This window comes from Dichomitus squalens, assembly GCF_000275845.1.
Source record: "Dichomitus squalens LYAD-421 SS1 unplaced genomic scaffold DICSQscaffold_81, whole genome shotgun sequence".
Lineage (NCBI taxonomy): Eukaryota > Fungi > Basidiomycota > Agaricomycetes > Polyporales > Polyporaceae > Dichomitus > Dichomitus squalens.
This window is the reverse complement of record NW_006766963.1, coordinates 92585-105515: the sequence shown is the minus strand read 5'-3', so window position 1 is coordinate 105515 and position 12931 is coordinate 92585. Positions and strand designations below refer to the sequence as shown.

Here is a 12931-nt window from a genome sequence, read left to right as displayed (position 1 = left end):
CCGACCTCCATCATCACCCAAGTAGACAACAATGTATTTACTGCCTACCATGAGGCTCGGCCTCGCAGGGCAATAAACGGGATCTAGAAGAAGAAGAAGAAGATTGAACTCACTCGAATCCAGGGCTTAGGTTCAACTCTCTTCAGTGAACCTTGGTTTCGCATTGTCGGAGAGGTTCATGCAACCCGCATGTGTGCACGGGTGTTCCCTCCCTGTGTATGTCTTATCTGGGCGCCTGGGCCAACCTTGTTGTGGCATTCTGAGCGAGAGTCGGATTGACGGAGAGCCAAAAAAGTCTACGTTTGATGATGGTCGTCGCGACGTACACCTGCTTCAGGTGAGCTACCAGAAATGTTTGGTCAGTTGTCTGTTAGCGGATACAATGAAGCGTGCACATGGTTGAGAGCGGTCGCTCAGCGGCTCATCAAGAGAACTTCGTAGATTCCTGCCCTTATCAACCACTCTAGAATGTGCTGCGATCCTACTAGAAGCGTTCAGGAACATATTCTGTCGGATGCACTTAGTATAGCTGGTACAAACGAGACTTGCCTGCAGGCCCCCCGCCAATAATCTGTGCGTCGCCAGGGGACACGATCCATGGATCACGACGCGTACAGAGAGCTGTGAAAACAGTGATTACCCTCCAAGGCCCTCTCCAGGTCGAGATTTTGCGCATCAATGCTGTCATTTGAGAAGCCTCAGAGTTCGACTACAACTTGAAGTACTTTCGCAGAGCTTTAGCCTTCCGCCGCGTGCGTCCTGAGAGCGAGTCACATTTAGCCAGGGTGTAGAACAGAACATATCATCGGCAAGAATAATACCCTCTCATGCGATAGCCAGCCTCGAATAGGTGGCAAATGATTTGAGAGCCAATAAAGCCATAGGTGCAAGTAACCTGTTTTCGACACAAGGCAACATCAGAGGCGACCAGTATGAGTATGACGTTACTGACAAGCACGAGATTTTCTGGTGCCATAGTCAGCCTACACAGGTAGCAGATACAAGGGTTTTCCGAGGAAGCCTCTTGACTCGTCGACTGACTTGTATACCAATAGCTTCCGAGACCTGGAAGCTTGCACCCACACGGGCAGTACAGAGCAAGAAGCTGAGGGTGTATGTGGGGAATGGGCGTCGAGCGCCTTCCCCGATCTCATGGCTGCCTCCGGCCTCATAAAATGTGTGCTGAGATACTTGCACCATTACCTGCATGGCGACATTTGTGGGCACTGCATATGTACCTGGATATTTAAGCGAAAGCGAAGGAGACGTCAGCCTACCCGTATGCATCAGAAGGCTCATATGTACACAGATGTTGTGAAACAACCTTAGGGCCCGATCTACTTGAGCTGATATAACCTACTGTGTAAGCGCACTCGGCGACCCAATTCGAAGTGGTGTTGCGCCCCGCCCTCAAAGAGGTGTAGCAATTTAGAGTCACAAGCATGAGCTTCAAGAAAAATGATATCGAGCTAGTAGAGCGGGTGGCGAATCTAGGACGTTGGACATGAAAGGATCCCTGACATCGGAACATGGTCAGCGACTACGCGCACACTGACCAAACGAGGACAGGTGGCTGCATCGTTTTCCCACGAGGAGCGCCCCCGGCGTGTCAGTCTGAACCACCCTCCTCGGATTGTTACTACTTCCATGCTATACCAAGAAGGCTATCTTGATGGGCCTCACGATGCTACTCGAGGGCAAGCTCATTGCTTCGAGGGCCTCACGGGCAGTACACGTTCCGTTGCCAGACTAGATCAGGCTTTGATCACATAGATATCCTTCAAGTCCAACTCGGTGCCGCGTTTCAGTTCGTTCCCTCTGCGTTGCCAAAGGCTTATGGAGATGTCCTGACACTAGATATGTCTGGCACACATCTCTCATTGTGAATGGCTACCTTGTGTTGCTTCGATAGTATACTGTACGGCTTCATGGCATCTCCTCGGCCTGAATTAGCCTCACGCGTCTCGCACTCACCAATCAGACTGGCCTTCACAGCATATGCCCATGAATGGCAACTGACTACGTCCTCGGGGACCGGATACCATGGCCGATGGCCGAGCCCTGACACACTCAGCGCTCCAGATTTGTGTTTCGCTGGGAAATCAGATTGAGTACCAGTTCAAGCCTTCGGCGCAGACAAGTACAACTGATAGGCGTGCGCGCCAGCAAGGAATCAGACCGGCATAGCCTACTGTGACATGCCCGTGCGTTCCATCCCGAATGTCTTACACATTCCCCGACAGACGGTATCGCTTGCCTACGTATAAAAGCGACCAGAGAACAACATGAAGAGCACACTCACAGTCATTCAACCCCGCCCCCAACGCAAAGCCACATTCGGAAAGTCACGGTGATGTCTTCCAGCAAGCTCGTCCTGGTACGCATGTTCGTGTTTAGGCAAATCCCCAGGCTTAACCTCTCATAGGTTACCGGCGCATCCGGTTACATCGCAGCTCACGTCGTTCAGAAGCTTCTTGAATCTGGATACCGCGTCCGAGGGTACGACAATTCGTCGGTCACTACTTGCACACTGCTGACGAGTATGTATAGCACTGCTCGTGGCAAGAAGGTCGACTTCCTCCGCGAGTTCTGGAAGGCAAACCCCCATTTCGAGGCCGTTCAGATAGAAGACATCGCGACGAGCGATTTCACCGAGGCTCTTAAAGGTGATGGTTTTGCATCTTCTGAACGTCTTCATGTCTGATTCTTTGTTAATCTGCGGCCCTCCGTTCACTCCCCTCCATTAGACGTCGACGCTGTACTTCATATGGCGTCACCTCTCGCCGGCACACAGACCGTAGAGACCACGATCAAGGCGAGTATCATCGTGCTTCTACACGTGTTGTTGAATGAACATGTCGATTCAGAGTGCCATAGAAGGGACCCTCAATGTGCTTCGCCAGGCTACTGCTCAAGGCGTGACGAAGTTCGTTCTGACAAGTAGCTGGGCTTCATTGGTTGATCGTGAGTTAACAGCATTGCTATGATATTATAGGATGGCCACTGATTGAGCAAGGGTCGTAGCCGACGCGAAGCAAGGCTATGAGGGTCTCACGCTCTCAGAGAAGGGTACGTTTCAGTGTAGCGTAGGTGGTCGTCGCCTTGATGAATCGGCTATGAATTCTGCAAACAGATTGGGGAAAGACGTCTCGCGAAGACCTCCTTCAACCCGGTCGCAGCGATATGTATGTCTATAGCGGGACGAAGATTCTTGCGGAGCAAGCAGCATGGGAGTTCACCAAGGAGCACCCTGAGGTTGACCTCGCCACCAGTACGTGTCTTATCTCCTCTCCTTCCACACCTCATGATACTGATACTGATATCCATCACGCGGCTCAGTATGCCCGCCCTTCGTGTACGGCCCGCCGATCCTCCCGCTCTCCAACTCCTTCCTCGGCACCCCCGGTCTCCTCTACCAGCTTATCGTCGGTGAAGCAGGCCGACCGCTCCCCTACCAGATCTCGCCCTTCTGGGTCGACGTCCGTGACGTTGCGCTCGCTCACGTTCGCGCACTTGAGCTACCGCCGCTCCCGCAGGGCGCAGATCGCCAGGAGAAGCGCTTCCTCATAGCGAGCCCCGTTGCCTTGACGTTCGACAGCGCTGTGAAGCATCTTTACGATACACGCCCTGAGCTGCGCAAACGGCTTCCGTCGCTCGAGGAGGTGTCTCAGTTCCCGGGCCCTCTGTCGAAGAACGACACGACGCGCGCTAAGGAGGTCCTTGGTATCACGGAGTATGTTGATTGGCGGAAGACGCTGGAGGAGACTATCGATGCGCTTGTGGAGGCGGAGAAGACATGGGCGTAAGGTGCTTGTTTATTCCCTGAACGCATGAGCGCATGTAGACGCAAATGACAAGTTGGCCGTCACATCACATCGAAACGATTCATTGGGAGAAGGCGTGAGTTTCCTCTTATCCTGCATCGCACCGCGTCGCTTCAGCCTTGGCGCAGAGACTTGAGAGGGCCAGATAATCAGCCGCGGGCGGGACGAAAGCATCAACACGGAACAGAGAAAGAGACACTAGGAATGCACCTGAGGGACCGCGCCGTTTGGCGTTTGGCGTCTCCAACAGAAGCAGAAGCAGAAGCAGAAAGCCGGTTGCACATGTCAGACCACCCAATCAGGCATAGTCCTCGCTTTTCAGCATATACGGGGACATATGCACTCGTCCCCATCATCTACGCCCACAAGAAAGGGTAATATCAGCGTCAGAAGCCATCAGACGTGTATGCCGACTAGACCCAGTGCTCATTTGCAAGAATCCGCCGTGACCTTGTTGTACCTGAACCTCTGAAGAGCAGCCATACCATGAAGTGCGCCCAGAGACGAGCTGAAATGTATAAGGTCCAACTCTGAGCTGGTAGACGTTAGAGTATATTGCCCGCTCTCGGCTGACCTGGATTGGCCAGGATTGTAGGTAGCCTATACTTCGTCCGCCTCTCCGTCCGGCATTCGCATCGTCAAAGGTGGTTTGTAGGATGGGTCTTCGATCTGTATGCGGTTGTCCCGTCAGTCATGTACCATGTAGGATAGAGGGTACAGAATCTATGCAGACGAACTCTTCTCAAGCTGACTGATGTGCGCCCATCCTGATCTTGTGAGGTGGATGCTTCGGCGAAGCGAAGGTCCGAAAGCGTGATGCTTGTCCTGACGCCGACAGGTATTCTTGAGAGGGCTTCGCGGACGTTGATCCTGTGATCAGAAGGGCGTCGGTTAGATTTAGGGTGCATCTTATGTGATAGGACGAAACGGACATGGCGAGGAGAGAGTTTGCATACACTGGGTGGCGATGTTCAACCGGCGGATAGACAGCGCATGCAAATGGGTGGACGTACGGTTGTTTATCGTGTTGTAGAGCGCGAGGTAAACTAGATTGTTAGGCATTGCTATGAACTACTCATGTGTCGGCCACCTTTCAGTAGATCGAATTTTATGAAGGGAAACGCACACAGATGAGTATCGCAACATCCATCGCACTGCGTGAGCGTGAGCATTAGAAGGCACATACGTGACAATGGTACTCACCTTGTCAGTGCCCCACTTGTGATTGAGAAAGTCACGATTCGGTTTACCAGAGTGTTCGTGCTGGATCAGCAGCTTTGAGAACCATGACAACAAGCCCCAATTAGCAGGCGCACTACTTTTTCATCGAAGACTGGCGACTCTTGAGAATGAGCCATATGAACACAGCGATGGTCACATCACATGCCGCGGCAACAGCGAGCGATGCCGCATAGTAGTCCTGCGGCAATTTGAGAAAGCGACCATCAGTGCCCTCATCGTAGACTCACCATGATTCTGTGGAACTCCGAGAACTTGGGATACTTAAACCTGGTTGCATTGTCACCTCTATCCATATCTTTGGAAGAATGTAGACATAGTACATACTCAAGTACCATGACGACTATCGCAATGACGGGAATTTAGAATACGCCGGATAACGCGTCGATGAGAGACGTACCAATCCCCAATACTATTATCCATCCAAGACGTGAATGAAGGAGCAATGTCATCAATGAAGGGTACGAACCAAAATGACACGATGCGAGGAGCGTCTACCATTGACGTCAATACATGCCATGTGCAGTATGCGAACAGACGTATACTCACTATGCCACCGATGATCAGTAGGTGAAACCGCCGATTCATTCTCTCGGAAACTATACATAATTTCAAACTACACCAGGAATCCAGACTCTGAAAGCACTTACGAATGAAGAGGCGCCGTATATAGAACCTAACGTGTATGGTCAGTCGAGATACCGCATGGACGTCATATGTTGTGCGCACAAGTGGATAGAGAAGATGATAACCGTCTGCTAATGATCATAATCGGTCGATCCACGGGAGCTAGACTGCACTACATACGGTAATGAGTGTTGTAACCTGAGAGGCAAGCAGAGCGAATCAGCACCTGCAATACAGGCGGCATCGAATGCAGCATCACTTACATCATCGGATCTGTCCAAGTAGGGGGTAAGGTTCAGCATATGCGGGAGGCCGAAGAGGTGAGCAAGCATACACTCGAGTCAGTAGTTGAGAGCTCGGATTGCATTGTTCAAGAACCAAAGCGCGAAAAATGTAAGCGCAAATGAGAAACGTATGAACCGTCTCAAGTAGCCTGAATCGCAAGATCGAGATGAGGATATGACAGAATGTGTCTTTGCAGCATACCAGATGAAGAAAACCTAACAAGCACTCCGTGAGGACTGTTCCAACGCCGCGTGAGGCAGAGCACTTACGAACGACTTCAGCTTCCACGTGTCTGTGATCCAGCTGCTGTTGAAGTAGAGGTAGGTTTGGAGAGTGGTAAGGCCGTATAGCCTAGTCGAAACAAAGGTGGTCTTAGCGGCGTGTTTAATTACGAAGGGGTCGAACGACTTACGCTACTGAACACAGGTCACCCACGAGCAACACACCAAGCGTAGGAACCAAGGACATTGGGAAGCACTGATTTGATTGGCTGCTCCCCTAGCCTCTTATGAGGTTATATCCTCTGCCGAACACTCGGCAGTGTGTCGCGAGTGGCCGGGCGAGGTCGACGTCCTTGGCATGCACAGACTTCGGATCTCAACTGAGTGGCGGGTTTCGAGGGTGTGGGGAGCCGCTACCGCCGACCTCAAATGAACAGATCCGGTTCGAGATGGAGAGTCCGCCCAGAACGTTCAGCATTCTGTCGCTATCGACGAGTATCCAGACGGGGTCTAAGGCGCCGTAGGCTGATATCAGATGCTGTGGGCGAGATTGAGAAGCCTGATCCACTCATCAAGCGAAGCGTTGAAATTTGATGTAGATTGCGGAAAGGCTGCGTCACACTACCTGAGGCTGTCAGGAGAGCTGTTTGTATTTCATATATTGGACGTAGTAGTGCAGATGATGATCTTGTTTCCTGCATCGTATGAGCGGTAAGCATACCTGCGCACAATCCAGAAAGTCCTAGATTTAACATGTAGTTCTCCTAGAAAATATATAAGACTGCATGATGACTGCACCTCGTGCGGCGGCGGTCGACACACGTACTAGGTGAGGATTAGAACACAAGCTATCCACCAGTACGGCGACAATGACACGTGAGCGACCGCGGAGGGTCTGCTCTCAGACAGTACTAGAGTCCACTCCATCGTAGCTTGTGCTCCATGACAAATGGGCGATAAGGAGATGACGAAGAAGGTGAGTGTAGCTTCTCAACTTGTCCGCAAGCGGCCGGGAGGCAAATGTTCCCTTAGACGCTCATTTGCTCCCACGGTGTCGACGAACGAGATGCGCTAGGTGGCTTGACCTACGTGCGGGCGAGCGAACTCAAGTATTTCGTGCGGCGAGTATCTTTATCTCTGAGATCTTCTTACTGAACTACCGCTACAATCAGGTCGGACGCTTGCACTCGATAAAATCTGCGGAACCCTACCCAGTGACAAACTTTCCCTGTCACCGTGGGCGTGGGGCTGCTACTACCGTGCTACGTGTGATTTCGATGGCGAAACGATCTAAGGATAACGGTTTCCAGGTACCCAATCGATTGTAGGCGTATGCGGTCTTCAGCGCTGCTCGCGCCGAAAAGGAAGCAAAGCTCAAGGAGTTCTTGCACTGCCTGCGGCAAGGTAGCGCCAAGAAGTGTATAAACTCCACTCATCACCGCTCGCGCTGAGTGATTTATCCCGGTATACATCCTCGGCGGGAGAGTGTCTCATTATGGGCTTACAGGATGACACCAGTGCCGGATTAGTGCGCCTCGCTGGAGGCTCCCTGGCCATAGTCATTGTTGTTGTAGCCTGGCGACTATCCTCTCATAGCAAAGTGCGCAAACACTTCCCTCCTGGGCCTCGGCAGCAGCCTCTTGTCGGGAATCTCAAAGATATACCCTCCGGAGGCAACGAATGGGACGCATACGAGGCGCTTGGGAAGAAATGCGGTACGTTCACTTGAATCGCCTCGGCTAGCATGACAAGGCTCCCCTCATCGTTGCATGTGCAGGAAGTGACGTAGTGTACTTCAACGCGCTGGGTTCGCATTTAGTCGTTCTAAACAAGTTTGAGGCTGCACGGGAGCTACTTGACAAGAAAGGATCCATATACTCCTCTCGTCCTCGGCTTGTCATGATCAACGAACTGTAGGTAGCCTGTCGCTTATTTGGGAGCTGTCGCTTATAAAGACTGGCAGCTGGGGATGGGATTGGAATCTCATTATGATGCCCTTGGGCAAGGCATTCCAAGCCTATCGTAAAGTTGTGCAGCAGGAGTTTCAGCCTTCAGTAGTTGCGGAGTCGCACAGGATCATCATGGCGCGAGAGACAATCGCTATGCTTGGACGCCTTATGAAGACACCCGATCATCTGCCCGAGCACCTGAAACAGTATGCGTCCGACTCCCTAAACATCCGTCCGCTGACTTCCAGTCTAGGATGGCAGGCGCGACGATCATGGCTATCACGTACGGCCACCATGTTACCTCAGCGGACGACGAGTTCGTTGCACTCGCAGAGGCGGTCCGCGAGCACGCCGAGAAGACACCTGGCAGCAGCATTGTCGACGTCATACCGCTATGTGAGTACTCGTGTCCTGCTATACTTCTGCAATTGACCTCACATCGTGTGAGTAGTGAAGTATCTTCCATCCTGGTTCCCAGGTGCACAATTCCAGCGCGATGCCGAGATCATGCGGCGCCTATCCCTGGATATGCGCCTGGCTCCGTACAATGCTGTAAAGAAGCTCATAGTGAGGACCACCTTTTTGTACCTCATGCAGGCTATGAATATATGCTCTAGGACTATGGCACAGCGGTTCCGTCGATTATAACCCGCCTGATTCAAAGTGAATCCCCACTGGAAGGCGTTCCGGCGGGTGAGTTTGCCATGAACGCCGCTGGCGTCATATACAGCGGTATGTCTAACGAAAGTCTGTGTATGATCTATACTGAACGTTCTCTGCAGCTGTCGCTGATACAGTGAGTTATGATGCATTGTTCTGCAAGTGTTGAACTAGAGAACTAACAGGATGCGTGATAGACTGTCTCTGCCTTGCTCAACTTTGCGCTTGCCATGAGTTTGTACCCAGAGGTGCAGGAACGCGCCCAGCAGGACTTAGACAGAGTTGTTGGGCGAGACAGGCTCCCTACATTTGAGGATCGTCAGGAGCTCCCATACGTGTCGAATCTTGTCAAGGAGACACTGCGATGGAAGGCCGTCTCTCCGTTGGGTAGCTTGGGCATTTTAGTGTGGCCGCATGTCTCCATGCTCATATTCACTCTCATTTTGAAGGCGTTCCTCATGCCGTGGTTGAAGATGACGAGTACCGTGGTTGGCATATCCCCGAGGGAACAACCGTTATCGCTAACCTGAGGCACGTCTGCCTACTCGGACACTAAAGCGCTTCTACTAACTGCCAGATGCAACAGCGCGATGCTCCATGACGAATCTGTCTACACAAGTCCTCACGAGTTCGATCCGAACCGCTATAATCCAACGCCTAAGAGACCGACGGGAGAACCAGATCCAAGTCGCGCCGCATTCGGCTTTGGACGGAGGTACATATCGCGGGTTAATACGCGACGTATGATACCTACTCAGCTGGTGACTTCACAGAATCTGTCCTGGGAGATATTTTGCGGATGACGCGCTCTTTTTGGCGATTGCGTGTATGCTGCACGTTTTCAAGATCTCGGACCCGTCCGAGTCTAGGGAGCGAGCACAAGTCCAATGGTCGTCGGGGCTCGTCAGGCGCGTTTCTCCTCTGTCGTATCGACCTCTTTTAACCTGCTTCTCTCGGCACGTGTAGCGTCCCGAGCCCGTTCCCGTACAAGATCATTCCGCGGTTTTCAGGCGCGCAGGACCTGTCGAGGGTGTCAGAGTAACTGTGTGCACCTCGGGGAGTCTGATCTTATTTCTATGCATATATGCTAAACGGGCTTAGACGATGCATCATGAAAGCCACGAGGTGATGAGCGACGCCACCTGTATGTCACTAGAGCACTTTACAGACATCATGGAACAGAGTAGACAAGTTACAACCCGGGACCATGCATGCAACGTTCTAAGGACACCTTCAACTAGAACAGTCGCGTACTCTCCATGCGCCTCCCTCCTATGCTTCGGGGGCTTCTAGCATGAAAGATGCGAAGTACTGGTTGATGTCGTCCACATGATCGAATGGCGCCACAACCCCCACATATCCGTCAGGACGTACAACGACGATTGCACCCTCTTCCCGGCTGATACCGTATGCCTCATATGCTCCTCCGCCAGATCGTCCATACATGTCCGTATCATCGAGTAGTACTCTGGCAAATACAGTCAACCTTATCGCATGCTACCGGAAGGAGGCGAGCATGAGGACTTACTTGGACCAATGTGATCGGAAGAACTTCGGTACATCTAGTAAACAGAGATCACCTCCGTTCAATATACCCAGGTAAGCCGCGAGACCAACCTACCCGTAAAGTCCATATCATCCTTCTTCGTTGCGCAGATACATAGCATATCAAAGACCTTCTCGTATGCGCCTTGACCAAAGCGCCACAAGAAGCTATTGGAGGTACCCATGTTCTCGCCCAGTGCGTGCAGACGTTTCATACTCGCTTCAACCTTGATGTCTCCGGCGTACACGAGGATCTTGACGCGCATATCGGAAGGAAGTACGTCATGGAGATTGACGGGGTTGACGTTCGCCGCGTAGACGAAGTCGCGCGGAGTCACGCGCTCGCCGACGATGAGCTTCGAAGCACAGGCTTGGTGCTTGTTGTTGACTACGGTGGAGGGCTCGTACCGGATCCCTATACCGCTCAGGAAGCCACTTTGGCTGGCGAGCATTCTGTTGAACGAAAGCACGCTTCAGCTATGCTGAAGACTATGGCGTTGTGGGGAAGGGATACGCACCCGAGGAACTCCTCGTGAGAGACACCTTCGAAATTATCTTCGCTCTGAGGCTTGTCACTGAACATCTTGGACCACTTTTTGTCGAAGTCAATCAGATCCTGCGCGTACTTGAGTCGTTCAGATTCGTACTATAGATGGAGCGTCAGGCCATGAACAATTTACATGGAAGCCCACCCACGAAGGACATATGATAGCTTCCAGGCTGTGCATCGTCAGGCCGGGATGAGAACGAATTGTGGAGTCTAAGACAAGGGAATAGTCACCAAGGTTATGCGTGTCGCACATACTTGCGTTCATACCTTGCCCTGCGATACGCAGTAAAATGATCAGTGATGACCACATTTCAGTATATTAGATCATACCTGCTTTAGGCGAATGGGTATGACAGGCGTCTCCTGCGATGAAGACCCGATCCTTGACCGAGAACGTCTGCGCGACACGTTGTCCGACTATGTCCCGAAAGCAAACAGCCCTGATCAGTTTCTGATTGCCCCTGCTATGCACAATCCTCAGTGTTACGCACTGATGTATACCGTCCACCACTCAACGTCCCCAACCCTCACAACACGGTACGGCTGCATGATCTTCGCCGCAGCCTCCATGATCCTATCGGGCGACGCTTTGGTCAGGTCTACCCTCCCCGTCTCCCGATTTACGAAGTCTGTGTCTGAGGATAGCTGGATGTAGAAGCGGATCAGGTCGCCCTCGCGCGGGATGTTCATGAGCGTGCCTTGGTTTGAGTGGATGAATGTCCAGTTTCGGATGTCGGGGAAGTCCGTATCAGGGACGATGTCCACGACGCCCCATATCGAGGCTGTTTGCATCACAGCAATCAATTGATCACTAACTATCGAAGGAGCGGTGCGCCTTGTAGGACTCACTCGTCTGGTCGCCTTCCACGCCAATATTGAGCGCTTTGCGAGTCCACGAGTGTGCGCCTGCTTGCCCATCACAGTCAGTACGGCTGTCACGCATGGGCATGAGTCATCTTAAGCCGAATTGACTGACTGTCCGATCCTATAGCGAATTTCGCCTGGACAACCTCCTCATCGCCGTCTTCAGAATCGAGATTCTTTAGGGTTACCTGATACTCGTTCAATCATACTTATTGCGAGGGTGATGAAAGGATGCCCTCGAATTGTGATGCATACCTTGACGGGGTACGCATCTGGATTTACGAGGTCTGATCGGGAATCGGATAGCTCGATTGACGTAGGGACGACGGGGCGCTGAACGAACACGTCTTTGGATGCCATGGAGTCCCGAAAGAGGGCCTCAATACCTCCTTGATGTCTGGTGACCTGGAGCGTGCGAGGACATATTTGTAAAGTAGAGCAGTCAAAAGCGAGTATGAGCTTACGAGGAAAGGGTATCGCGCTGTGGGGGCGAAGATTGCCTCGGTGCGCTGTGTTCTCTACTGGACGGGTTGGTCTTGTGCGAGGAAGAAGGAACGAAGATTACCTTGATTCCTCCGTTCGGACCAGGATTATAGAATGCCTGAAAATGTGTACGTATATAGTAACGTCTGGAGAAGTAGCAAATCACGTCTACTCACGGCACGATCGAAGCGAGTGCCTTCTCGCTGTAGGCGTTCGCCCAACCCATAGCTCTGAGTCAGGGTAAGCGATAGGCAGCATTGAGTGCAATTGTTCGAGCTCACCTGGAGAATCTCAATCGTGCGCGGGTGGATACCATCCGCGTGTCCAACGGTGACGGGAACGGTCCTTCAGATTGCGACGTCACCAACCATTGGAACATTGACAGGAAGATGTTTACTTCTTGTCCACGATACGTACCGTCACTCCTGCATGGACGAGCGCATTAGCAGCCATGAGGCCAGCGGGGCCGGCGCCGATAATCAGGACATCGACCTTGTTGCCGGGAGTAGGTGAGAGAGGCATGATAGTTGAGGTGTAACGGAAAGACCAAGGTGAGAGAACGTCTAGCTTATATGAGCTGGCATCCTTGCCATACCCTGTTGAGTCGAGCTTCCTTGCGGTCCGAAGGTATTTTGACTCCACGACGACTAAGGCAATGTTGGGAGGATGCCCTTATCATCGGCT

At 52.1% G+C, this 12931-nt stretch overlaps 4 protein-coding genes across 4 annotated transcripts; 2 read left to right on the top strand and 2 right to left on the bottom strand.

Annotated features, from left to right (window-relative positions):
- Window positions 1-2425: 2425 nt before the first annotated feature.
- DICSQDRAFT_71870 (NAD(P)-binding protein) lies at window positions 2426-3806 on the top strand (the record flags this gene model as incomplete). Its single annotated transcript, XM_007370949.1, has 7 exons — window positions 2426-2499; window positions 2551-2666; window positions 2748-2827; window positions 2868-2964; window positions 3025-3069; window positions 3134-3271; window positions 3340-3806. Coding segments are annotated over 7 exons (1017 nt in total), but the record flags the coding sequence as incomplete, so codon positions are not given.
- An 836-nt stretch (window positions 3807-4642) lies between these two features.
- DICSQDRAFT_163952 (uncharacterized protein) lies at window positions 4643-6443 on the bottom strand (the record flags this gene model as incomplete). The annotated part of the gene is made up of 18 exons (XM_007370948.1): window positions 4643-4694; window positions 4757-4781; window positions 4838-4888; window positions 5075-5087; window positions 5144-5244; window positions 5294-5333; window positions 5391-5410; window positions 5468-5475; window positions 5533-5557; window positions 5613-5662; window positions 5714-5739; window positions 5793-5821; window positions 5871-5888; window positions 5954-5963; window positions 6025-6123; window positions 6177-6190; window positions 6245-6326; window positions 6388-6443. 16 exons carry the CDS (start codon window positions 6441-6443, stop codon window positions 4871-4873), a joined length of 609 nt encoding a protein of 202 aa, XP_007371010.1. The 3' UTR covers window positions 4643-4694; window positions 4757-4781; window positions 4838-4870.
- Window positions 6444-7704: 1261 nt separating this feature from the next.
- Window positions 7705-9934, top strand: DICSQDRAFT_150524 (cytochrome P450; the record flags this gene model as incomplete). The annotated part of the gene is made up of 13 exons (XM_007370947.1): window positions 7705-7724; window positions 7793-7911; window positions 7974-8109; window positions 8160-8351; window positions 8399-8541; window positions 8597-8712; window positions 8763-8877; window positions 8928-8929; window positions 9003-9192; window positions 9364-9520; window positions 9579-9713; window positions 9772-9843; window positions 9907-9934. The coding sequence occupies 13 exons, from the start codon at window positions 7705-7707 to the stop codon at window positions 9932-9934; spliced, it is 1425 nt and encodes a 474-aa protein (XP_007371009.1).
- A 143-nt stretch (window positions 9935-10077) lies between these two features.
- DICSQDRAFT_175071 (thioredoxin-like protein) lies at window positions 10078-12769 on the bottom strand (the record flags this gene model as incomplete). The annotated part of the gene is made up of 16 exons (XM_007370946.1): window positions 10078-10273; window positions 10334-10367; window positions 10427-10803; window positions 10869-10996; window positions 11043-11110; window positions 11168-11173; window positions 11231-11317; window positions 11392-11682; window positions 11750-11806; window positions 11877-11952; window positions 12020-12097; window positions 12151-12169; window positions 12229-12365; window positions 12424-12477; window positions 12529-12592; window positions 12645-12769. 16 exons carry the CDS (start codon window positions 12767-12769, stop codon window positions 10078-10080), a joined length of 1797 nt encoding a protein of 598 aa, XP_007371008.1.
- Between the last annotated feature and the right edge of the window lie 162 nt (window positions 12770-12931).